This window comes from Cydia amplana, chromosome 11 (genome assembly GCF_948474715.1).
Source record: "Cydia amplana chromosome 11, ilCydAmpl1.1, whole genome shotgun sequence".
Lineage (NCBI taxonomy): Eukaryota > Metazoa > Arthropoda > Insecta > Lepidoptera > Tortricidae > Cydia > Cydia amplana.
In genome coordinates, this window is record NC_086079.1 from 11,821,908 (window position 1) to 11,849,299 (window position 27,392).

Here is a 27,392-nt window from a genome sequence, read left to right on the forward strand (position 1 = left end):
ATGCATATTAGTTAAAGTTGTACCTAACTTTGCGGCCAATATTAAAAAGACAGCATAATGTTTTGCAAGCGAGCAAACGGCTTGAACATTAATGTTTTATTGCAGATTCCTATTTTGTATACCTAGTTTTTAAGAATAATTCAGGTTTAGAATATAGTCGACATCATTACGAAATTCTAAATGTCTCTAATCGCAAATAATTTATTACCTTTGTTACATAATAATAGGATAAGAGTGAGAGCATCAATATTTAGTACTTGCTATTGGTGACGTTCTCAGACAGAAGGTAACTACATTGTCGGGCAATAAGGACGATTTCTAATTACTTACATCTTTATTCCAGCTGCTACCTTACCTGCCTTTTGTCTGAGAACGTCACATTGATTTAGTTAGGGAAAGGAATGTTTATAATAAGTTCAGAGACGCAATATTACGAGTAACATTTTAGTTAATTTATTTTGGAATTGTCGAAGTATCGGCTGTGCAATGTTGTATAAACATTGAGTTTGCTGTTGCAACCTTATCGCGTACCTCTTTATTGATGCCGTCGTAATTTAAAAGAAAATATTATCTACTCAATATATAATTATACCTAGCCTCTATTCTATATAAAAGATCTTAGATCTTCTGATTTCCTTCCTTTATATGTTCAGCCTTCTGATATCTGTCTGTATGGGGTGTCAAGCGGCTCGCTTATACTTTGGCGATCCAACATAATCACTTTACAAGTTACTGGAGATCTGCCTTTTTATGAGACTAAACAAAGAAATTGATGATTTATCAGTTATCGGCCGCACCCATACTTCTTTTTTTCCTCCATTAGTCAAGTACATTCTACAAGATAAATATATTTTTCGTGTTAGAGCCCCATTCTTTTTAACCATTTAATTATAAAAATTGCGTACTTAGGGCCTGAATTTAAGGGATTATCATCACGGTACTCTCTAAACATGATGTAATCGTTTATCAATAATAGGTATGTACATTAGATGTAAAGATATTTTTGGCTTGATATATGTAACGTAGTTGGTGGCCGAGGCCGGGATGCCAACGCATAAGGACGACGTATCTTGAGAATGTTATTTGTTTTATAGGCTCTAAAATTGAATGAATGTGTAATATAAATATTTTTTTAAAATCAATAAAGAGTGATATTGATATAATTGTGTTATTTGGCATATTAATTAACCTTTTCGACGCCGTGTTAAACACAAAGGCTGTCACTCGGACGCCACGTCACCGAAATGTCAAAACTGAAATTGAACTTTACGCATGTGCACGTAGGTCTATGTTGCTCTGTGGCATGTGACCGATTAATCAGTCTTTGGCGTTGTACCTGCGGTGCTGATATATCCGTCATTGGCGTCCAAAAGGTTAAGCGCTGGTAAATAGTCTGACCGTAATCACAGAATAAATAATAGTACTAAGTACAGAAGACTCACTTTCTAACAAAACGCGTTTGTTACGATCAGCACAGATATGGCCGCTAGGTGGCGACAGCGCCACGCGCGGCTTATGGCTTTCCCCAAAATTGGGGCCGAACGGATGTACTTTTAGCTACCTGTAGCAAAGCGACGAAATCGCGGAGTGAGACATGCCTGCCGTAATGAAAATGAATGATGATGTGTTGAGAATTATATCCATGTCATGAAGGAAGGCCATGACAATGGCCTTAAGATCCTAAACATCGTTACGGGTTGAAGAACTATTTGTTAGATTTAAAATAAGATAATCAGGTAGGTAGGGGTCCGACCGGCAGCCATCAGTGAGAGGTCTTCTTGACTGTCTAGAGGAAGGTTTTTCTTCGCGCGCAGAGGTACCTCTTAGAAAAAGTAAGAACGATTAATCAACGTTTAACAGAATGTTACGCATGTGTGTAAACTAAATTCAAGTGTAACAATTAATATCAGAGTATCTACAGCTTCCTGTGTTTATGTGAGCTAATAATTAAGTAGTGCATGTCCATAATAACTGCAGAGCATTAGCCGCTCAGTTAATTTGTTTAGGAAGTGTTACAAAGTAAGCAGAGAAATAAAATCAGAGGTATTCATATAATTTTATTTTTGTATAAGTACAAAATTGCAAAAACGAGATTCCAATATCTTATTATACTTAATGCTGGTGAGACTTAAGCTTTGACTATATCTAATGGACAAATGCTAGAACAACCCATGAATGTCGATATCAAATAGGTATCTACATCTAAAAGGCCAAATTGTATAAGTATATACCTACCTGTTATACCTAACCCTTGAAACGCCGAGGAATCATAATATAATATTAATTATATTTTTAGAGCAGTACTATCCTCATTATTTGCATTGCTGATGGTTTCTTTGGCAACACTAGCTGAGCTGAGACCCATCTGAGACCATTTTGTAACAGTAAGTAGGTTTTACCTATAAATACCTAACCTATATTTTTGTATTAACTTACGGATTTATGGATTAAAAATACAAAAATGCATTTAATTCACAAATAAATATTACCTAGGTAATAGACATGAGCAAATGTTGTTAAATTATACAGAGTATTTTTAACTTTACTGTATGCATATTCTGCGACTTTTTAAGTATAGCATATTTAAGTGACTTTTACTTATAACTAATTTCATACATTTTGCATACACAGCTGTTTGGTTTGATGGGGCAGTGGAGAACCGCTTACGCATGCTTTGGCGCCGGCTTGCTTCACATAATTGGTAAAGACGCAGAATACGGTCTGAATACGGGGAAATTGTAAGTAGTCTACACACGACAGTTCAAAATCACCTTCTGGGCGCTCTGCGGTGGCGCCTGCGCCTCTTGCTGCGTGTTTTGCGCCTCGGCCGCCGCTTGCTACACATATTTAATCTACAGTTCATAAGGACGCAGGTAATAGTAAGTAGTCTACACTCTACAGTTCAGAATCGCTCATGACCTCGTATTTCGGTGCGTTCCTCTTCGGCGGCACCTGCGCGCTCTTACTGTGAGGCTTGCTATATTCTTGAGGCTCTATACAGTTCAGACTCCTTCTTGGCCTCGGTCGCATGCGCCCCTTGCTGCATATAGTTCATCTACAGTTGATAAGGACGCAGCAGAATACGGAGTAATAAAATGGTAGTCTACGCTCTACAGTTCTGAATCGCTCTTGGCCCCGAATTTCCGTGTATTAGTCTTCGGTGGCGCCTGATGGGCGCTCTTGCTGCGTGGCTTTCGTCTCGGCCGCACGCGCCGCTTGATCGGGCGCCGCTTGCCCGTCGGCGCCGGCGCCGGACGCGGCTTATGCTCCGTCTCCACTTTGATGCGCGCGAACATGTCGTAGTTCGTTATCACGCACATTTTACCTGTTAACAAAGAGATAGACGTATTTAGTAATATATATTATTACCACGAAATTAACCAATTGCTTGTTTTAAGGTACCCCTAACTTGAAATCTGAAGATCAACTGTGTCAGCTGTCGAAAGGGGCAGAACCTATTGCTGATCTGCGAGTGGAACGGACGAGTTTAGGAGCTGAGGTCAGTAGATGATACGTACCTACATATCGTGAAAAGTGCCTCAACCGATGTGTCGTCGTTGTCGACAAACGATAGGTTATGGGCCCATTTACGATACCTACCTAGGTTACACACTAAATTTAATTTATTATATTATAAGTTAGTTAAGTTATACATTTTAATGGTACTTATACAGGGTGACATTTAAGTCGTGATCAGTAATATATGTTAATTATTCTAACTCTATAAACAACGAGCAATTTAATGCCCCTAATACTCTTACTAAAATCAGACAATCGTGAAAAGTGCCTCAACCGATGTGTCGTCATTGTCGAGGAACTATAGGTTATGGGCCCATTTACGATACCTACCTAGGTTACACACTAAATTTAATTTATTATATTATAAGTTAGTTAAGTTATACATTTTAATGGTACTTATACAGGGTGACATTTAAGTCGTGATCAGTAATATGTTATTCTAACTATAAACAACGAGCAATTTAATGCCCCTAATACTCTTACTAAAATCACACAAGATTTTTTTTATTTTTTTGTATTTTTTGTCATTTATTTTACTTTTACAAGTGGCGATGTGGTATTTAAACAGCTTTGTAAGATATTTCAAATGAAAAATTAAGTAAATTTTATTTCTAACTGGGACAAATGCCAAAATTGATGTCAATGACAGTTCCGATTCAAAGAGCCATTTCAATTTACTAATTTAAATATCTTAATAAGCCGTTGTAATATCCTAAATCCACTTTTCACCTCTTAATCCTTAAGTAATCTCAAATCTGTGTATAACGAGATCACGTTTAAACTGGTTATCATTATTTGGCATTGTAAATACCTAACAGTCCTGAACGGTGAACGGTACACTATTTGCAGTAGCAAAGTATACCTATGCGAATTCAGTGAATTAGATGATAATTGGAATATTAGTCGATATTATGTTACGATTGTTACGGTTATTCCGGTCCAGTAACTAACTGCATTACCCGATGTGTTATCGAAGTCAATGACCTCCAATCGAAAATACGGTGATACTAATAGTAGTAATAGTCGTAGCGTAGATATTTTATTGGATTTTATAATGACTGTGAAGTTAGCATCGATTATGTGAGGAGATTGATGTGAGCTGTGTAATTTGGGTGATAATTAACAAGTAATAATACACACGGGACTACACAACAATTCAAAGTCATTAAACGGGCGACATCAACTTCAACGAACTTTTGTTGCGCAGTGTGTCGCATTTTTGTTATGCGCGCTAATAATTGTTTGTTTCCGTAGTGATACGATTGCATCGAATCGAATGCGATTGCGTAGCAACGATGCATGCTCTTTCCTCAAAACAAATGTTTGTGAATAGTACATAATATAAAATAAGTTCAATAAGTACCTACCTGAACGTGTACCTACCTACAGGCTGTTCGGAAGTGTAGGTACTCTACCACATATTATTTTATTAATATTAAGGAATAACATAACTAGTTCATTCAAGTATTGAACAAGTGGAACCACAAAGAAAGCGAAAATCCTGCAACGATTCCTACTGTGTTGTAAGCAGACCTAAGAATGGTTAGATGGCAACGCATAATTTCCTGTCGTGTAATGATTGTTTATACCAGTAAGTTCATTGACCCTGTCATCTGTTTAGGGTTGGCACAAATAATTTTTAGCGTGAATGTTTAAACGGCTATAATTAGAAAATGGTTACAGATATTTACATAGTATCTATGGGGAAAATATAGTACTCATGCTAAACTATCTCCCATTTCCGGAAAGGTCCCTGGTCGTGTTCCACCCTGTATAGAGTCGCGTTCCCATTGCGTTATAGTTATTAATTATCGGATGCTGACAGCAGTGACAGTTCAAATTTGCCTGCCAAAGTCTCCACATAGGTACATTAAATTTTTGCTCGGGGCTCGGGTTATTATAATAGATAACTTCATACCGTCGCAATATTCTTCACCGCACTCGGCACACGACACGATTCTCGTCTCCGTTACGCCGGACCGGTTCTTGGTTTTCCGGACCATGGGGTTTTTGATGAACTCTCTCTTATCTCTTGCTTGAGTCTTTAACTGCAACTTCCCTAGTTCTATTAATCTGAAAACCGAGAACGAAGGTTTTATTAATGAGTTGATTACAATTTAGAGACGGACCGTAAGTTTCTGCTTAGCAATCTTAGCGTATAGACAAAAATAATTATCGGTAGGGATAGGTACCTAGCTCTATCAATGAAAAAAAAAATTTTTTGTAATAAATGGAACAATACCTCAAACTAAGTAGGTATATTTATCAACAATAATGTGCTATCCTTATGTGCGTAACCAGTGCCGGCCCGGGCCCTTGATCAGGGTAGAGCGAAATCGGGTTATGGCGCCCTTCGTTGAAGTTTTCAAGCGTATTTTCAACCCCCCCCCCCCCTCGCCACACTCACGCGTCTTTTAAAACTTTTTTTTTTCTCATTTGCCATTTTGGCGCCCCCCTTGCCTTATTCCTCCGCAACGTCTGAGCGAATTTACATAAGGTTCTTAGTAATGATCGAAATGAAAAAAGGTAAACTGACCTGTTAAAATACTCCTCATCCAACTTGGACTTTGGCCTGACGGAGGTAAGCATCCGCCACTCGATGGGCACGGCGCACAGCTCCTCGAACTTCAGTCCTCGCATCTCCACCGGTATCGGGTCCATGAACTTGAATTGCTTCTCCTCGTACCCTCGCGTCCCTAACTTCTCGTATGCACGCACCTCCTTCCGAGGAGTTTTAGTCTTTTTGTCCTCTGATTTATCCTTTATTTTTATGTCGTCTGCCCTCACCTGTTATGTATATGATAAACCAAATTTAATGTAGGCGCGACCAACTTTGTTCTTTCGTAGCAAATATTTGAGTGTAACACATACCTTTTCGGGTCGCGTTTTGAATTCTGGCACTTTATCCAACACAGCTCTATACTCTTCGGCATTGTTAATGACTGTTTTCGACAAATCCAGCAGCAAAGCTTCATCTTTCTTTTTATCGAAGAGATCGTCTAACTTCGACATGCTTATATTTCTAACCCAGACGGCGACGGCTGTACAAACACTGATCTTATCGACCCAACTTTGTTTCGGCGTATATCCTAGAAACCGCGGGGCCGATAACAATCAGGTAAATACAGGTAGCTATGTAACCTAATTTCAACGACTTACATACTTTCACGACTAGTAATTATGGTTAATAATACCTAGTCTACGTTACAGCTATAAAAGTCTTTGTTCTTTAATATTTTGTTCTCATGGAAATTATTTCCAGATCGTCATTTCTTTCTAAGTAGTCTCTTTTGGCAGTGTTGAGTTGATCGATAATTTTTTTTCTGTTTTCAACATCGAGCGAGTTGCATTTAGAAGTTTTGTTATCAGATTGATCATCGGACCACATTTTTCTGTTGCCGTATTTGTCGTTTATAAACTTTTGTGAGAGTGTTATCCTTTTTGTTGGAGATATTTTCGGTGATTTTTTGTCGTTTGCATCGTTGGTGTGTCCGATATATTCGCTCAGTATCTTGCTGTCTGGTTCAGAAGCATTGTTTGTCTTCGAAAGATCCAGACTGGACCTTTTGCTTCTCCAATAAGACTGGCTAAGGGAGTTCCGAGGCTTGGTGTTGCGCTCGGTGCTCTTGTCGCGCGGCGGGCTCGGCGAGCGGCTGTCATCGCTGGAGTGTGATAAATACTGTCGCGCTTGACTCCGATACTTTTGGCGCATTTTTCTTTTTTGACTATAAAATGGATCTTTCTCACTTTGTTTCTTGTATTGCGCCGCTGGTCGATTAACTCCCCATTTGGGTCGATTTTCTAAATCTTTCTTATATCTCTCGTCTGATCTGCGATCTTTTTTCATTGAATTATGAGACCTTTCTTGTGGCGCGTTTTCATCAATATTGGGATAATCTTTGTCTACGTTTCTTTCCACTTCTTCAGTGTCCGTTTTTCTGTCTGTTGTAGATTTGTGCATTTTTAAATCTGTCTGCGTAGCCACATCCTTAGTTCGAGGCTCACGATATTTCTTTGGTGTTAATACTTTGCCTGATTCTAATGATTCACTATTACTAACTGTATTCATTGAAACATTAAAGTAGCTGTTGTTAAGGTTTTGTGGAACCAGAACTGCAAGTTGAACGGCGTTCGATTGTCCACTAACGATTTCACCATTTCCATTTATACCAATAGGTACAATATTGAATCTGTTATCTGTCAGCGCTAATGGTGGAACACTATGAATGTATAGATTCAAATTTCCAGGGCCAGCTGACCGCGGCGAGTTGAATTCTGTGGTTTGATGTGAATTACAATCAGGTTTTTGGCTTTTAGCTGAGTGCACATCATACGTTCTATCCGTTTTTGTAGGACTTATTGTTTCGCTAATTTGTATGGTTTCTACTACACTGTCTGCTATCTTCGGTTTGGTTTCTAGAGTATCACGTCTTGATCTGGGTTCTAAATAAATGCTTTGGTTCATTATTTGTTTCTGAGAACTAAACCTCTTTTCTTTTTCTAGCTTAGCCGCCCTTTCCGCGTCTTCAAGAGCTTTTTTGAGTGCCTCTAATTTTCTTTGCTCTTGAAGTTGTTTTTCTTCGTGCCTCCGTCTTTCTTCCTCAACCCTCAGCCTGTCTTGCTCTTGTTGCCTTTGTAAACGAAGCTCTTCTAGTCTTTCTTCTCTTAACTTCATTTCCCTCTCCTCTTGGCGTCGTTTTTCTCGATCTTCCAACTGACTTAGTATAGCTGACTGCAGCTCTAGAGCTTTAATTCGTTTGTTCTCGCGCTGAGCTTTTATTTCTGGTTCTAACGGAACGTTTTGACCTCGTAAAAATGTTCTGGAAAGACGGTTTAAGTTTGTATTGTCAAATATACCCCAATAATTTATAAAAATGTATTAATGTAGCAAAAGGTTTTACGTACTTCCCTTCGTCACTCCCATTACAGGACGACCTGTCGCAGTCGAAGCCGGAGTTGGTGGAGCTCCTCTGGTCGATGACCAGTACCTCCGCGGTGTTTTCAAACATGTTCAGGCCCCGCTCTACCCACGAAGGGGTTCCTTTCTTTTGATTCTGCATCTGTATGACAAATATATAGTAAATTATATATATTAAAGTTGATTTCGTTCATTCGGAAAATAAACAATTCTTCAACTAATTTAACCAGTGACTACCGCCGGAGTGTGTCGAAGTGGTGACATGACACCATCCTAGTTAAAATATGTAGTGTTGATTTGCACCACCTGTCTATTGGTCGTCTCGCCATCCTTGGCAAATTCATTGACAAATACGCGGGAAGCAATGGTCAGTCGACGGTGATCAATGATTGATAATGGGAGACAAATAGTGTTTACCTGGGGTAGTCGCTCATGGGGCGCCGTGGGCTCCCAAAGGCGGCCGGTGGCGACGCCGCGGTCGCCCCAGCGCGGGCGGCCTTCCTCGGCCGTGGAGCGCGGGCTGCGCCCCGACCACGGGCCCTCCGACCTGCCACCACTGTTAGGTCGGTTCCTGTTCCGAACATCCACTTCCATATAGTCAAACATAGGTCAGGCAACCATCATAATCAAAGTAAAAATTATTACTTGAAATAAGGGCCTCTAGGACCTCTAGTTGATATATATATCGACTAGATGACGTACCTAGTTAAGTTAGATTACTATATAATTTATCTGTTGACATATTTTTTTATATTCATTATTTTATTTTGTTCTGTAAGTACCTATATAGTTTGTTATACATACTTGTGTTATGTATTGTAAGTAAGTAAGTAAGTAAATACACTTTATTGCACCACAAAGAAAAATACAATAACCGATTTACAGTGTAAATAAAGGTAGGAACAGGCGGTCTTATCGCTGTAAGCGATCTCTTCCAGACAACCTTGGGGTAGCAGGATATAAAGAACAGAAAACTTTTAAAACAGGTAGAGCACGAAATAAATTACAGGAATAAGAATTGTGTGATTTGTCTCAGTGTTTTATGGGCTTTTAGCCTGAAATAAATGATTTTTTTATATATACCTAATATTTTATACAATTATGATATAATGGATAAGTACCTAAAGTGTCATTCTATGGAACTTGCTAACTATGTAAACAAAAGTCACTAGTAGGTAAATTGACATTCAGAGACAATTTCAATTTCGGTTTGTTTAAGTACATAGTTAAAAAAAAAAGTTCCATGTAGCAAGTTCCATATTTTATAGAATGACACTTTAGGACCTTTAGGTGATATAACACTATTGTCACGCAATACTTTTTCTTCTAATTACATATATGGGTATGTTTACATAATTATATGGGTATAGGTTAGTACCTGTCCTCCTTGGTGTCGTGTTGCCACGCCATGACAGGGTTGCGGGCACCGTCGTGCCCCCTGCCCTGCCCCCTGTGGTTGACGGTCTCGCTGCCGTAGCCCGAGGTGTCCCCTTCTCCGTCCTCATCATAGAACGCGAATCTTTTCGCGCTCGGGATGTTCCTATTCAACACTTCCTTAGTCTTCTTATTGTCATCCTTAGATTTGTCGTCGATGTGATGGATCGGCGGCAGGCTGGGACTCCTCTGGTGGCTGAGCTCTTCGTATTCGTAAGGTTTATGCAGTTCCAAAGTGCTTGCAAATTGGTTTCGCGCTTGAACACGGTTGGTGTAGCGCTCGCCTGAACCCCATGGCAGGTAAAGATGAGACATTTCCTCTGTAACAAAAAATGGTTAATGAACAATTAAATTAAACTTAACTTCATACGAAGGTATACGAATAGAATTAAACCTTCCATGTCCACAGCCAAACGTAAAGTAACTATTTCAAATATGAATTCACGCTACTCGTAAAAATTCAATTGAAACATTCCCCTATTCACATGCAAAAGGTTTTTTAAGTTTAGTCGATACTCCTTTGAACGAAGGTTATCAATTTTCAGTGACTGTACGTTTTTTACCCTGCAAGCAGCATATAAACATCCTTGTATGTCTGCAAGCCTAGTACGGCACGGTACGGACATGAGTTATTCAGTAGGATAATCCGCTGAAATCGATCGGCTGAAGGGGATAATTTTCTTTGAAACCTTCGTATGACAGTCTCTACTTATATGCTGTGGTTACATGTTTTTAAAGGTGCATTATATTAAACCTATAAACAAATTCATTCGATCAATATGCATCACAGAGTATAATTAGGTAATTCTGTGATCAGAATTATAAATGTTTAAAGTTAATAGTATAGTTATAGTAGGTAGGTACCTATAGGTAATTATAAATAAAGGAAAAATAGTTATGTAGGTACTTCCGATGTAGCAGTTGGAAAAGCAAACACACACACCAGTCTTATGTAAATCAGTTCGGTTGTCTTCGTGTCGTGCCCGGTGCCTCTTAAATACAGCAGCTACATACATATTTAATAATATAATAATTATTATACGACTTTCATTCAAAAGCTATTGTTTTGGTAAATTATATCCCACCAAAAACATTTTCATGTAAAATGTTGCCAAGACGAAACCATAAGGCTCGCACTGACAAAAAGTTATCAGATCTCTTGTAGAGCCAAGCTTCTAACTCTACAAGCCCTAACTTCACATACTCTACACCTTAGTCAAAATATGTGGCTTGACCGTTTCGCTACTGTCACATGGACGTAAGGTGAAAAGTGTATTTTTTAATACAATAGTTCTTGGAGTAACGAAACGGCCAAGCCACATATTTTGACTAAGGTGTAGAGTATGTGAAGTTAGGGCTTGTAGAGTTAGAAGCTTGGCTCTACAAGAGATCTGATAACTTTTTGTCAGTGCGAGCCTTATGGTTTCGTCTTGGCAACATTTTACATGAAAATGTTTTTGGTGGGATTTCACTTCTTTTTGTAAGTTGCTTCCATCCCCTAATTTAAAGGGTTGCGCGTGTGATTTAAGGTACTATTTAAAATCCTGTAATACGTACCTCGGGGCATCTTTTATCTTTTATACAATCTGCTTTTTACTGATTCCCCATACAAACTTCAACCCTCTTTTTCCCCTAACGCCCTTATTCACCCCCTTTTCATCCTTACGGGGTGATTTTGGGGTTGAAAACTATTTTATGCCATTCTCCATTACAAAAACTATCTACATACCAAATTTCAACTAAATCGGTTCAGCGGTTATTGATTTCCCATACAAAATTCCACCCCCCTTTTCCCCCCCATTAGGGGCAAAAAATTTCAAGTTTTTGAATTATTTTGTTGTTTATGTACTAATACTATCTTACATACCAAATTTCAGCTTCCTAGGACTTCAGGAAGTACCCTAGAGGTTTTGATGATCAACAGCGAGTGAGTGAGTCAGTGACGAAATTGGGGTTTTTTAGATATGAATAAAATCTTAAGTATAAGAGCTATGCAATTGAATTTTTTTATGTTTAACTCCCTATTGACATCATATCCCGAGAATTTTGTTTATCTGGTATAATCCAAACCCAAGTTATGAGGGTTCAAAAAAACGACGAAGCGCTTCGAGAAAAGGTAGGTAGTGCCCTTGCGCTTCGCTTTGCTCGTCTTTGCGGGGGCACTACCGTGCCCCCAGATGTGTACTCGTACAATGCCCTTGGTAATAAATTCCACTGATAGTTATTTAATTACCCGAACAATTGCTCTTGTAAATAGAGAGCGCAAGCATCGTGTTGTGTTGTGAGCAAGTTGGTTAATTATTCCTCAGTAGGTATCTTTGTAATTTGTAAGTACCAACGTACTATATATATATATACCTACATATGTTAACCTACGAAATTTGACAAAACATGTAGGATACCCATCGGCATCGGTAACTCGGCACATAAAATAAATCCGCGACCCATAAATCGTCAGTAAAAGGCTTTAAAATGTTTATTTAGAACCGTACCGTCCGTACCGTACCTACCTAAACAAAATATTGCTTACGGGCGTAAAAATTTTGCTTGATAATTTAGCACCGTTAATTCTAGTGTCGGTTACATATCAAAGTTATAATGGCTCATATTGTTTCGCAAACATGTTTTTCGTCACGATAACGACGAACTAAAGTGTGCAATTTAATTTACCGCGAGGCACGCAAATAATAATGGTGCGTGAGCGATCACCGTTAGCAGTGGAATTAATCAATGGAAACACACCATACAGCTCATAGGCAGACATATAAAGTTAATATACAAAATACTGGACAGTAAATAGCGTTCGTTTCAGGTATGACAGACTGGAGCACGTAACGCGTGCTGTATAGGTAAATAAATGACCGAAATGATTTACGGAAATAATTTTAATATATTTACCTAATATATACTTACCTAGAATTTGGCTTTAATGATTGAATTTGTTTATCTTATCAAATTATAGCTGTATCCTCTAAATATAAGTATGCTTCACATCACAACACAATCGACCTACTCGGGCTACCCGTAGGTAGGATATATAATGTAGGTACCTATACTTAATAGGTATGGTTCTGTGTTATAGTGCGCGTGATATATGCCATTACTGCCATTGGGCAATTATTGAAACAATCAACCAAGTTTTTTCAATGTTCATTATTCGTAACAAATCTGAAGTCATTTCAATGAAGTTTCTTTGCAAGTATGTGAAGGCGAGCGTTAATAAAATTGAAATGCGTGAAAATAACTGCGTGTGTGTGCGTGTAGGTACTGCGAATAATAAATTAGTTTTTAGGGTTCCGTACCCAAAGGGTAAAAACGGGACCCTATTACTAAGACTCCGCTGTCCGTCCGTCCGTCCGTCCGTCACCAGGCTGTATCTCATGAACCGTGATAGCTAGACAGTTGAAATTTTCACAGATGATGTATTTCTGTTGCCGCTATAACAACAAATACTAAAAACAGAATAAAATAAAGATTTAAGTGGGGCTCCCATACAACAAACGTGATTTTTGACCGAAGTTAGCAACGTCGGGCGGGGTCAGTACTTGGATGGGTGACCGTTTTTTTGCTTGTTTTGCTCTATTTTTTGTTGATGGTGCGGAACCCTCCGTGCGCGAGCCCGACTCGCACTTGGCCGGTTTTTTTACCTAAATACGTTTTTAGTTATAATTATATTATAAACTTTACCTACAAAGATATCTTATAGGAAAAGGCAGATATGAAGTACACAGTAAAGACGGTACAGTTAGCAAAGTAAAATATCGACGCAAATTAGCGTGCTGCAAAATAATCTTGACACCGACTATTTCAGTATCTCTGGCAGTTTCATACACGCTTTACCTTGAGTACACAAGATCCTGAATAAGGTTTTCAGACGTATATTGTGAGCGACAGTTTTATTTTTTTCTACGCTTAATTGAAAACGTTACTCTTTAGTTATTTTAGATAGTTTTCAGAAAAAACCTTTACATAAATGATTACTGGGTAGGTACTTAATTTAATAAGCAGGAATTGAATGCAAACATTGCAAACCGCTATGGTACCTCGACACGGTGCAGTGCGTTTGTTCATCAATGGCTAAGTAAATAAGTTCACGTTAACATAATGATGAGAACGTTTCCAACACTAAAATAACGGATAACAAATGAAAAACGGTAGATACCTAAGTGGCCTGCAATAATTTTCGTATATTTTGTTTGGCGGTTACGCTCTCGCGCACACGGATTAAAGAGATCTGTTGTCTCCTGTCACTTTCTGGGCGCATCGCCTTTAGACGGTTTAGACAAACCATTATAAGTATAAGTTTTAACTTTGATTATTCATAGTTTGTAACGTATTTAGGGGTCGTACAAATTTGTATGTTTAGGTAGCCAGAGATGGGAAAACGGCCGAGAGTGCTGTTTTGCTTTTATTATTTAACGCTACGATCATTTATTTAATTTAATTGTTGCCCGGAAATGGTAATCATCCTTCGTTTTGTGCAATTTTGGCTACACTGACGGATAAATCAATGTCATTAGATAACATCTATCCAGGGGCGTATTTACCCTAGGGCCAAGGGGGCCATGGCCCGGGGCGGCAGGCCGCGGGGGGGCGGCGAAGCCGCCCCCTCGCGGCTTTTTCTGGGCGCCTTATGCCTTATATAATCAAACTTAGCTATATTTTTTATTATATTTTAATTGACATTTAAATTAATAAACAAACGAACGCTTCAAACCCCACCAATTGCTTAAAATATCTACCAACAAGTACCTAAATTAAGCAACATTTTCGTTCAAGAAGTATTAGTACGGCGTGATCAGTTTCATCAGTTGTTAGCCGAGTTGAGGAAGCGCAAAACGTCAATACGACGTAGTGACGGCCAATTTTGTCTTCTTAGGTAAATTAGACACAATGTCTGAGGCAGAAGTAAGGAGTGCCGTAAACCTTCAAACAGTATACCCGTTAGATCTCGCGGTAGACCTACAAGACGAATGTGTTTTATTAAAACATTTTCTGACCGCCTACGAAAATAAAATGAGCTTAATAAGGCAACTAAGCTTACTCATAAAAATAAGGGCCTTAAAGAAGCATTCGCATAGGTATGTAGAAATATCATCATTGTGCATTTTTCTTTGCACCGCAGTGACTAATTGCAGTGCAGAACGATCATTTTCTGCACTCAAAAGAATAAAAAATTATCTACGTTCCAGGGCCCGGCCACATGTCAGCGGTGCGACGCTGCCGCCGCCGCGCGGGTGGCACCGCAGAAATCTGCGGCGCCGCAAAACGCTCTAAGGCGTCGTCCGCCGCACCGCAAAATTTAGTGGTGCCGCGCTGCGGCGCCGCACGCGGTGCCGCCGAGCGGCGTGCGGCGACACGTGCGATGCCGCGCTGCATAGTACATAAAAAATTAAATTCGACTACCAGTTGTTTGATCAGACATAGCCCTTCATAGCGATAGCGGTTCGCCAAAAACGCTGCAAATAGTGTTAAAGGTATGAAAATCGGTACGATTGATCTTTAGGACATTTGAAACAATTTGACCCGAAGCACCAACAAATAAAAAAAAAAATAGGAGGGGAGTTATAACGTCATCTTTTTTTGTATAGAATAAAAAAAATTGTTTAGAAACCTATCGTGTGTGGTATTACACGAAAGGTATTTCTGAGCCGATTCCAAAAATATATCACATTACATTTGAGTAATTTTTTTTTTATTATAATAAAACTAATTTTCAAGGCATACCAAGTTTGAGCTTCTCCAGATACAATAACGTTATTTTTTTTTGTAAAATATACCTCAAATTATACCTAATATCCTCATATCTAATTCTAATAAAGCAATTTTGAAAATATTTACAATTAGTTTTTTTTTAATATACTCATATTAGGTATAATTTGAGGTATATTTTACAAAAAAAATTGAACGGTATTGTATCTGGAGAAGCCCAAACTTATTGGTATGTTTTGAAAACTATTTTTATTATAATTAAAAAAAATGACTGAAATATAATGATATGATATATTTTTAGAATCGGCTCAGAAAGCCCTTTCGATTAATAGCACAAACGATATGTTTCTAAACATTTTTCTTTTAATTCCATACAAAAAAAGATGAAGTCCTCATCTCTTTTTTTTATTTGTTGGTGCTTCGGGTCAAATTGTTTCAAATGTCCTAAAGATCAATCGTACCGATTTTCATACCTTTAACATCATTTGCAGCATTTTTTTTATGATATAGGAGGCAAACGAGCAGACGGATCACCTGATGGTAAGCGATTACCGCCGCCCATGGACACTCGCAACACCAGAAGGGTTGCAAGCGCGTTGCCGGCCTTTAAGATGGGAGTACGCTCTTTACTGAATTTCTCGGTGTACCGCCAGCGCTATCACACGTGTTCTGCTCTTGCTGTTGTTAAGAAGGCGCAGAAATAAAAAACAATTAAAAAGAAAAAATTGGGTGAACTCATATCTTCGTATAATGAATGAAGATGGAAATCATTTCAAAATAAAATACGAGGCGTTGAAGATGACTGAAAATAAATTTTATAACTATTTTCGAATGTCTGTGCCGTGTTTTGAAGAACTTTTAAGCAAAATATCACCTCGACAACAGCAAGAGCAGAACACGTATGAAGGGATTCATGTCTGATCATACAACTGGTAGTCGAATTTTTATTCTTTACTATGCAGCGCGGCATCGCACGCGGCGACGCACGCCGCTCGGCGGCACCGCGGCGCCGCCGGGCGGCACCGCTAAATTTTGCGGTGCGGCGGGCGACGCCGCAGAGCGGTTTGCGGCGCCGCGCGGCGGCGGCGGCGTCGCACCGCTGACATGTGGCCGGGCCCATCAGCGAAGAGCGCCTGAATAGCTTAGCTCTTCTTAATATAGAAGCTGAGCTGACGAACGTTTTAAATTACGACAGCGTCATTGATGATTTTGTCAACCAATTTGTACATATGAAAAAAATATAAATGCCTATGTGAGTAAATGGTAAATGTTTCGTTATTTTTATTTCACACCCCAAAGGTACTTGTTGCAGGTTTTATCCTAAATAAAATACTTTATCGTCACTGATGAAGGGGGGCGGCAAATCAAAATGGCCCGGGGCGCCAAATTTGTAAATACGCCTCTGCATCTATCCACTGTGTTACGAAACTGCATTATTTAATGAGTGGGTAACTTATTACGAAAAGATTGGGCTTACATTAAGTGGATGTGTTTCTTTTATATGGTTGTAGATAAGGAATTTAATAATGATAATTAAGTATTGAATATTTCGTGTTCAAGAAAGAAATTGCAGAAAGCAGGCAATACCTACACATTAAATATTATATTGAGCCTCATGCATACCTATCCAATATATTTATTTTTTATTTTATTTTTATTTTTATTTTTATTTAAACTTTATTGCACAAAATATATACAACAATGTACAAATGGCGGACTTAATGCCAAATGGCATTCTCTACCAGTCAACCATAGGGCCAAACAGAGATACCTTCAATTGGTGCAGAGAGAGAAAATATATTGAGTGAGTTAAAAAAAGCAAACTATACTTATAAATTACATAAATAAATAAAATATATATAAACTACCACATATTTATAAAATACATACTATAAATATAATAATGATGGATATTATTCGAACTCTTGCTTTAGCAAATGCTTACGTAACATCCGCTTGAAAGAAAACTTACTAGTAGCTTGTCTAATATACTGCCAATATTATTCGGTTGGCAACCTCATACTATGAGCCCGAGGTACCCGAATAAGTATTAGGTATACTGTAGGTTTAAAAAATATAACCCAACCTACTTGCTAGGACACGACAAACTGGAAATAAATTGCTCCAGTTTTTTAAGTGGTTTGGTCAGCAAAATATATATAAACTTTCTAGAATTTGACTAGAAGTGGCCAAAAATAGTGCATGTATAAGTGGGTTATTAAATATTAGCTTTTGCCCTTGACTTCGTCTGCGTGATGGGATGTTGATGATGATGACATTGATGATTGATAAAAACTATCCTATGTCCTTCCTCGGGCGTGATTCACGCCGCGTGAAAGTATGAGCCTATCTCCCCGTATACCAAATTTAATTAAATCTTTTTAGCGAGTTACTTCCAGGGCCGGATCTAGGGTAGAGCGAGTGGAGCGGCCGCTCTAGGCGCCGGATGGCAAGGGGGGCGTCAAAATGGCAAATGAGAAAAAATTAAAAAGACGCGAGTGTGGCGAGGGGGGGTGGAAAATACGCTTGAAAACTTCAACGAAGGGCGCCAAAACCCGATTTCGCTCTACCCTGATCAATGGCTCGGGCCGGCACTGGTTACTTCCACAGTTATAATAATTGTTATTATAGGTAGAGGTAGGTCTATTAGAAGATGAAAAGGGAGCATTGAATATCAATATCATTTTTAGACAATTGGCACAATATCGGTAGGCATACCGTGACTTCGTTTACGATGTTATATTATAATAGTCCGTAACTTTTCTAAAAGCCTTCTATTTCGGTATTAATGTGACTCATGGCCGCGGTGAAAGACTGAAAGGTCATTGGTCACTTGATTAATGTACCTAGACCTACCTATAATAGATATATGCCCTTGAAAAATAGCCACGAATGAACGGGGGTGCGTGCGGACGCCATCGATCAGGCCATGGCATTGTCACATTCAGTCGGTTAAACGTTTGTCCAATATACATTGTGTTTCCATATCCGCCTGTTGGGAAATCGATTGTAATGCCTTGATTGTCATTTTGAGGGTCTCTTTGTCTGCATAAGTGGGGCCTTGTACTTAATTTCCATAGTGTCGCTCGTTATAGGTACCTAGTAAGTTTGCATGTTTGGTAGAATGATTCTTGAGTTGTTGCAATACGGGGTTTCCGTGAAAGAATTTCAGGAGCGGAATTTCCATATTCCATTAACCGGGGTTAAGAAGTTTGTAATTATTCAAAAATGGCTGGCAATCACAATCTTTAGGTAGGTAATTTTTTTTTTTTTTATGTTAAACTGATCGGCGATTGGCTCTAGACACACCTGATGGAAAGTGAAGACAGAGCCTAAGATGGAGCTCACCGGTTCAGTAATAGCCTATTCACTCTAGCTTTAAAGAGACCGAGGTCATATTTCTCAGGGAATACGGATGACGGGAGCGCATTCCATTCCTTAGCCGTCCTTACCAAAAAAGACGAGGCAAATCGTTTTGTGCGGACAAATGGGATGTTAACCACGAACGGGTGCATTCGCTCCCCGCGCCTGGACGTCCGATGATGGAAAGGGGAAGGTGGAATCAGGTCATGCAGCTCTTGTGCGCATTCTCCAGAATGTATCCGATAGAACACCGATAGACATGCGACTCGTCGGCGATGATCGAGGCTCTGTAACTTTGATTTGACAGCTGGGTCATCGCCTAAAAGTCTATGAGCCCGGCGCTCTATTGAGTCCAGGGCCGCCAGCTGATACTTGGCGGAACCGTCCCAAAGGTGGCAGCAGTATTCCATGCACGAGCGGACCTGTGCTTGATATAGGGAGAGAAGCTGATTCGGCGTGAAGTACCGCCTCACCTCAATTTGTTTTCATTTAATTGTATCGTCAATATCGTCATGTCATCAGTTAAATAAACATTAAGTACCTACTCTCGATTTCACTTCGATTTATTATTAGCAACGATGCGTGTCATGCAAATTGCCACCGCTCGTCCACCGAGTATTTTATGAATTCTTATTATTATTCTGAAGTACAAATGACGACGCTCATAGGCCCCGTAACCTAAATTTTAATTCACTCACTTATTTTATTAACAAGTTGCTAATAATTAAACAATACCTATTACACAAACTGTTTAAAATACCTGCCTAACTTTCCTTTATGAAATTGACACAGTTAAATATAGATGTTTTTTTTTTCTAATTTTTGAGCACATTGACTAAGCAACCTAGGTCATGCAGGTACAACCTAACCTAGTTTCGTACATCTAGCCGATTATGATCGCACGTCAGGCTGCCTAATTTACAAAATACATTGTCTAGACTTAATTTTATTTCAATAATATAAATACAATAATACAATTAAAAAAAAACACAAACAAAAACACTAAAACTACCTTAAAATAAAAAATAAAAAAGCACACTAAACTATAAAATAACCTACTTATCGCCCCCATTCCGACCCCCACCCAGCCCAAAAGTGCCAAAGATACTAGCGGCATTACCGCGCTGGATGGCAAGCGATATCTGTTGGACTAAGTAGGAGCCTGAACGTGGATCGCACCCTCTGTCACGTAGACGCCGCCCCAAGTCTCCAACCAACTTCTTCGCCTCCGAACACCACGGCCCAGCAGCTTCCACCGCGACCGGGACAAAATCGTACGCTGGTTCCAGGTTAGCGTATTTTAAACGCTTGAGCCTCGCGGCATTTGTCGCGGCTGCGCCTGCCAGCCGGCTACCGGGAGCAAGATGAGTAGGCGCAAAAGTACTCACGCAGGTTGCATCCCAGAGCAAGCAGCGGCCTTTGGCCCACGGAACCAGCGTTAAGCCGTCCGGGCGCTTCCCGTCTGTACGGCTTAAGCCTTGAGGCTCCAGAATGCAAGGCACGTTCGCCGAGACCATGGTACGACGTATTAATTCATTGATCGCATGGTGTCTCGGGAACCGCCCCGCAGCCCGGGAGCAGCTCAGGCCGTGGTGCCCATTCGCTTCCACCGCCATTCCACATATACAGCGATGGGGCTCGCACACCTTGGAACCCAGCCGTAAGGCGACTCCTACTCTCAGGGTGTCGTTGTCCAGTAGAGTCCCCAAATGTGGCGAAGGCAGTGCCTGCAACCAGGCCCCCGATTCAGGTTGTCCTATACCGCTTTAAGACGAGCCACATCTTCAACCCTAACCGCCTGAGCCAGCAATTGCGAATATGTTAGCTCGCACAAGGTGTCGTCCCAGAGTCTCTGCAAAGCAGGATCGTCCGGCTGCGTCCCACCAGACGACCGAGTCGACCACTCATCAAGGGCCTCCTGCAGGAAAGGAAGGCAGATGTTGCCACTGTTCACGGAGAGAATCTTCGCAACAAGGCCCGCCGAAGCATGAGAGGAAGCGAGGAACGAGACAATTCCAATGTCATGCATACGGCGAATACCTAAACCCCCATACCGAATAGGGAGTGTTGCCTGGCGCCATTGTTCATCAACCAATTGGATGTTTAATAGACCTTCCAGACCCTGTTTGAGCACGGTATCGTAGTCCTCTGTGTCTTGCTTAAACATCCAAGTGGGCGCCGTCCGCAGAGAATAAGTTATGCGCGGCATCGAGAAACAGTTACGCAGTAGCGTAAGAGATACATGAGCCGATAAATGCTTTAAACGTTCAAAGGAAGACCCCAAAGCGGATGTCTTTGCCTGAAGCATCGAACTCACGCCTTCAGGGAAAATTGGCGCACCAAGAAGACTAAAAGATGCCTTATTGATAACCTTTACGCCCGGCAGCAAAGATTCAAATTTGGACAAGGAGCTTAACGCCAGGGGGCTGCAAGCAAACAACTCACACTTTGAGGAACTCACCTCTAACCCAATAGCTCGTAGTGCTGGCAAAAGCTTGGCAACGTCATTAAATACGACATCAGAATCACCTCCTATGGTCCCATCGTCTAAGTACCAGACATTCAGAGGCGACTCTAATGCCGCTATCAGACTTTGGATTGCCAGACAAAATACGAGAGGTCCCAATGGATCGCCCTGTTGGGCGCCGACCTGTGAGGCGATTACAGTGCCCTCATAAAAAAGGTTGCTTTTAAAGGCGTAGCACTGGAAAAGGAATGGATACAGATGGGGTGTGCGAAGTTTTACTTGCTGTAGAATGACATCCCTTTCGACAGAATTAAATGCATTTTTCAAATCTAGTTTGACGATGACAGTATCGCTGTGCTCGTGCTTCATTGAAAAATGCCTTGTCGCGTGGATTGCCGCCTCGCACCCCAAAGGTGTACCAAAACCTACCTGGCAAGGCTGGAGGTAGGCCGCCATCTCCTCTCTGACAGAACGGCAACCCAGTTTGGCAACAAGTCGTCTAAAAGTAGTACCAATAGCGATTGGTCTAATTCCCCCATCCTTCTTTTCCAAAGCGCACAATGACGCGCCGTACAGGTACGGACAAACTAGGGGATTGAGCATGCCGCGCAGAAGGAAATTGCACAGCTTAGCTAAGGACTCTAGCAATTTGGATCCATTATCTCCTGCACTGGAAGAGACGAGCTCCTTCAAGTGCTGAGGGCGTAATCCATCCAGACCTGACGCAGACCCATTGTAAAAAGAGTCAATTGCATTCTTTACATCCGCAACTGAAACTGTAAGAAATTGACTTGAAAGGTCTGGCTCTGGAGGATAAGCAAGTTGCCTAGATGGCGAGGGATGCTTGTTTCTCAAGGCTTCCAGTGTGTCCGCGCTCGAAGGGGCAAGGGAAGAATCGGACAATAAAATGCGAACCGCGCCCCTTAAGTCCCCATCATGGACTTTCGCCTCGATCGTGCGGTAGACCGATCTAGGCTTCTGGTTTGCCTCCTCAGGAACGTATACATTCAGGTCAGCAATGTTGTTTTTGACCTTCGAAGTTAACGATTTAGAATTGCTACTCTCAGGAACTCTAAGGGCCGTAAAAGAGAATGCAAGCAGCGCAAACCAATCATCAACTTCGTTCGAACGCAAACAGGCCTCAATTAACGTGGAGAGTCTGCCCGCCGCGAGATTCCTGGCGCCTTTTGGGATATGCTTCAAGACACGCACGCTCTTCTTCAGTCCCGGAAGACTCTGTAGGCCAATGTTATTAGAACTTAAATTAGAAGCGGACGCCAAAGACGACGCTGCCTGTGGCGCTTGTATAATATTAGGCGCTGGGGGAGGGCGAACAGGCGACGTGCCTCTGGCAACCTGATCGCCATGAACTTTGCCGATATGCACGTTCAAACCTCGCTGACCCTTAAATTGCCGGGCTTGGGGGCCTTGGGGACAGTATGGACAAAAGAGTGTAACCACCGTGGGCGACGTGCCGGGGGCGGCATCTATGGGATTTTGTAGTGACATTGGAAAAGTTACAGAATTACTAAAAATAATATAAGCAGTTACAAATTAGCACGTCTAAAAAAATCAACCTAGATTATACAAGCAATTACATATAAAAACCGTATGTCAACTTGATTTCTTACATAAAAACACATACATTTGCACAAACAGTATTGTAAACTATTGAGAATAAATTAAATAGAAAAAACAAACATGTCATTAAAAAAGATTAAATACCTAAATTAATCATGTCACAAAATGTAAATTCTAATCCTAGAAATAAGTTGTCATGCACCTCCCAAATACAAACAAGATCGAGTTTTAATTTGTCATTAATCACACATAATAAAAATAAATAAATAAAAGAATACTAATCTAAAATCTCTTACAATAAAAAACAAGAATCCCTCTCATACATAATTCACCTACACATTCTTCGAGAGAAAATCGTTACTTTTGTACATTGCAACAAAAAACATAAATACAATTAATATTGCCAAAAGAAAAAAAAAGGCCAAATAAAATGTAGACAGAAAATAAACCAAAACAAACAAAAAACACAAAACAAAAATTAAAAAACAAAATAAGTCATCACCGCCACAAAGATTTGAACCCGGAACACTAGCGACTTAGAACAATATCACCGGCCGTTGTCTCCACGGGACCACCACAGCTATCGTACAACAGGCCGAAATACGCCTCCAGTAGAAGGTAGATAGGTTGCAGCACTTGCAGTGATAACGGCGGGCTCTCGGCGCATAAGTTGTAAACCCACCCGCCAATTAGCACAAAAAAAACCGTGATTGTATCCGAACTGCACTCCAGTACTAGCCCGGTTAGTCGCCGCTGATAACGTCTCGCCAGTACTTAGTTATAATAATTATATGCGTTGACGTCGCGCCGTGATAAAGAGTCCAGTTTCAAAAGTGTTTGTGATGCGATCTTGTTAGTGATTGAAAATGTTTGTGATGCACTATGACCCGCCGCACAAAAAGACACTTTTTGGCTTCACACCAGGGACTTAATGAAAATCCACTAACACCGCAGGTTAGTAAGCACTTAAGCGTAATACTACTCGTAGCCACAGAGTTATTTTCGCCCAAAATTATTTACCGCTGACGGATTAAACGGAGACGGTGTTCTCCGTGCCGCCATTTTTTTTTTTTTTTTTGTCTAGACTAAATGTGAATATTTCTTCAGCATAACTTGAACCCGAGGAGATGTGTAACCAACTAACCATGCGTAATCGTTAACAGTGGCATATATTTTTGATATTGCTTGCGATAAATTTTATTTACTTCGCACCAATATCGGTGTCTATCGCTACATGTAGGTCTCTCACTCTCGCTACGCTCTTGGTTCAATTTTGGAATCTTTTGCTTGCTCAGGTCTCGTCTCATTATTAATTAGCATTAAGAGGTTAAACATTTTAAAGTAGGTACAATAGTTTCCCCCTTGTGTAATAAATAATTATTACTTAAATTAAATGTGCTTATTAGAATACGAATCGCGCTCTAGTTGTTAATACAAATACTTGTTACCAACCGCAGACGAGTCGATCTTTCTAACTACCTAACTTATTATAAAATACCTACTCAGATTATGCAGTCATTACAGATCTGGGGAGATCGCCATACCACTTATCACGGCCTTACGGGCGCTTGACTCACCAGCAATGGTGATATACGTCGGCCAGGCTGGATGTATTGGGGCTGCGTGCTCGATTGACTTTGATAAAATACGGATTTAGCATTTGGAGCACATGCCTTATTGCAAGTTTAGTGGACACTATTTATTGAATTTAATACAATGTGTACACACAGGTGTTTCGTAGCTTGCAATTAATGAGGACGTTTCTCTTATTAACTGTGCCTACCTTACCTACCTAATTAGGTGTAGCAAATTTTTTGTATTAGGTTTAAACTTATACATACATTTTGATGTTAATTGGTTTTCGTGTTCGCGGGGTTTTCGTAATAAGTAAATCAAGTCCCTTGAAATGCTTCTATAAGCTTTTCAAAATTGATATCATAAAACTAAACTAGAAATTATGTTTTTTTTGGGAGCTGTGAAATATTTACCTATAGTTTAACCCTTTACCGCGCATATGGCAGTTATAATATTCAACTCTGTTGATAGGTCGCTAGTTTAATTCAATTTAAAAACATTTTTTTATAACATGAAGTAAGGAGTTTTAAAGTTAACGTAATTTGCTGCATACGAGTACAGTGAGGGTTATAATTAGGTAATAATGTTATCCACGTTGGTCCAGTAAATAAACTTTATTTCAGGAAGGTACTTTATACCTAAGTAATTTACAAAATTGAGAAGGTAGAGAGGTACATACCAACCGCCGCTGTTTTAAAATCCACTCCAGTTTAAAACTTGCGTGTCTATTAGCAGATACCTCCTCGTAGTAGTAGTAAAAGACTTATCACACCGAGACGCGAAATAAAAAACGTAACCATAACCGTGACTTTGTTGCAAAATGTTCCGTGCTGCAGCGCACGGCCGCGGCCGACTACAAACTTGTAAACAGACGGACGGACACTAAACTAGGTACCAACCTCTCTCCCTCGCCCACTGCTCCTTCTTCTGTTGCACTAGCGTTGGCTTGCTTGCCTGTACTGACAGCATCGCACACTATACATTACACTTTCTAATGCCGTATTGCACACACGTTGCGTTTCTTTTGGCCGTAGTTTACGGTGCACCGGCTAATGAGTGCTTCGGAACGGTTTTTAAAAATGGACGCGCGCGCGCTCCGGCGCGGACGGCGGTCCAGCAGTCGCGGTTCGGTTCACATACATAATCCACCCAGATATCAGACCCCTCGTCCCACAAAATCACAATATAGCTTGTTTAAGCTCGGTAACTACACCGTACCACATGGTGATAAAAATGACGCGAACGCGCGACTTATCTCGATCTTTCAGTGACCGTTTCAGCGGCCGTCACGCGAATGCGAGCGTTTCAGAAGAAAGCCTCGTGAAAGTCGACGGTCGATACTGGCCTGGTTGTCCCCACACAGACTTCTCACGAGCGATCGCACAAACACAACCAGTATAAACATGACTCCCCATACCATAGTTGTTACGGATTTTGGTGTTTTCTGATATACTGGTTCGCTCCAATCGAATGCCAGACTGTACTGAAAATGGCTGTAGCCATGGCGACGTTATGTTTCACGTGCTCGACAGGACTTAAGGCTATTTTTTCCATTTGCATTTAGGGCAAGAAACGACGCGAAAATTGTTAGGGGCCGGTCAGATTAATTACCTGGCACGTATGGCGGCCATTTGTTGGTTTAATTTAAATAACTTGGTAACATTTTTCTTTCGTAAGCGTTACAAAGGCGTTACGTATTTAGTACGTAGTGTAGGTACTTACTTACCAAAGTCTCAGAGGACACTCCACGGAAAGTAAGATTAATGTAACACGGAGTGTGGGGTGTGGGTTCATCGAGCATATGCTTAATTCAAGGCAAAAAAGAACGACACAGGATGAAAATAGCCTGATGCTTCAGTAATACAAATCATGCTCTTATGTTTTATGAGAGTTTGTGCGGTAGTATGTGATACATTCTACGACTCTTAACACGAAACCAGACCCACTACCTACCTACGTATATATCTAGCCACGCGGCACCTTTTCAAAGCAAAGTTCAAAAGAGAACTGGCGACGCAGCGAGCGTGTTAAACACGAACCATTTAGAGCAACTTTTGACCCCTACGTAACTCAATAGTACATTACATACCTAGGGAGGTGAATTCGTGAATGCTCCAGATCGCAGGTGTTTGTGGCCCGAACCGAAGGTGAGGGCCATAAATATGCGATTTGGGGCTTTACGAATTACCGCCCGTGGTTTGTACATAAAGATATGAAACTTAAGATATTTTTAGGCCCGGGCCTCAAACTATCGGTATCGTCTTGGGTCGTCCGATTCGTTTTTCGTCAAGTTCTTAAATTAGTCCTATTCTGCTTTCGTCACAATCGTCAGTGGCTTTCAATGTAGAATGGGCGACGAAAGCAGAATAGGACTAATTTAAGAACTTGACGAAAAACGAATGGGATGACCCAAGACGATACCAAACAATCTCCATACCAAATTCAACCTAATCAATTGATGGGTCAATTGGGATTTTCAGCGGTTTAACCCTTGTCGTAGTATAGTAAGATTTAAATCTCCTACATATATACGTGCGAATAGAATTTCAACTTTAGCATTCCGATTTAACCTTTTCGACGCCGTGTCAAACACAAAAGCTGTCTCTCAGACGCCACGTCACCGAAGTGTCAAAACTGAAATTGAACTTTATGCAGATGCACCTAGGTATGCTATGCTATGTTGCTCTGTGGTCTATGACCGATTAATAAAGGTTAACCTTTTGGACGCCAATGACCGATATATCCGCACCGTAGGTTCAACGCCAAAGACCGATAAATCGGTCACATACCACAGAGCAACATCGACCTACGTGCATATACATA

General features: G+C 40.4%; 2 protein-coding genes across 2 annotated transcripts; both read right to left on the bottom strand.

Moving 5' to 3' along the window:
• Positions 1–3,110: 3,110 nt before the first annotated feature.
• On the bottom strand, positions 3,111–6,531 carry LOC134652107 (uncharacterized). Its single transcript, XM_063507276.1, has 4 exons — positions 6,391–6,531; positions 6,056–6,306; positions 5,438–5,592; positions 3,111–3,325 (listed from the first exon to the last, which is right to left on the bottom strand). The coding sequence occupies exons 1-4, from the start codon at positions 6,529–6,531 to the stop codon at positions 3,111–3,113; spliced, it is 762 nt and encodes a 253-aa protein (XP_063363346.1).
• Positions 6,532–6,748: 217 nt separating this feature from the next.
• LOC134652067 (histone-lysine N-methyltransferase, H3 lysine-79 specific) lies at positions 6,749–25,783 on the bottom strand. Its single transcript, XM_063507217.1, has 5 exons — positions 25,469–25,783; positions 9,816–10,191; positions 8,855–9,008; positions 8,425–8,579; positions 6,749–8,339 (listed from the first exon to the last, which is right to left on the bottom strand). The coding sequence occupies exons 1-5, from the start codon at positions 25,536–25,538 to the stop codon at positions 6,749–6,751; spliced, it is 2,346 nt and encodes a 781-aa protein (XP_063363287.1). The 5' UTR covers positions 25,539–25,783.
• Positions 25,784–27,392: the final 1,609 nt, after the last annotated feature.

Bases quoted from the DNA above. Each gene is read 5' to 3' on its own strand.
- LOC134652067 (XM_063507217.1), bottom strand. From the start codon at position 25,538: ATGCTGTCAGTACAGGCAAGCAAGCCAACGCTAGTGCAACAGAAGAAG. The intron at 10,192-25,468 runs GTTGGTACCTAG...TTTTTGTTACAG, and splicing joins GCAGTGGGCGAGGGAGAGAG to AGGAAATGTCTCATCTTTAC. The intron at 9,009-9,815 runs GTACTAACCTAT...TGTTCGGAACAG, and splicing joins CACGACACCAAGGAGGACAG to GAACCGACCTAACAGTGGTG.
- LOC134652107 (XM_063507276.1), bottom strand. From the start codon at position 6,531: ATGTCGAAGTTAGACGATCTCTTCGATAAAAAGAAAGATGAAGCTTTG. The intron at 5,593-6,055 runs GTCAGTTTACCT...CTCGGTTTTCAG, and splicing joins GATGAGGAGTATTTTAACAG to ATTAATAGAACTAGGGAAGT. The intron at 3,326-5,437 runs GTATGAAGTTAT...CTTTGTTAACAG, and splicing joins CGGTGAAGAATATTGCGACG to GTAAAATGTGCGTGATAACG.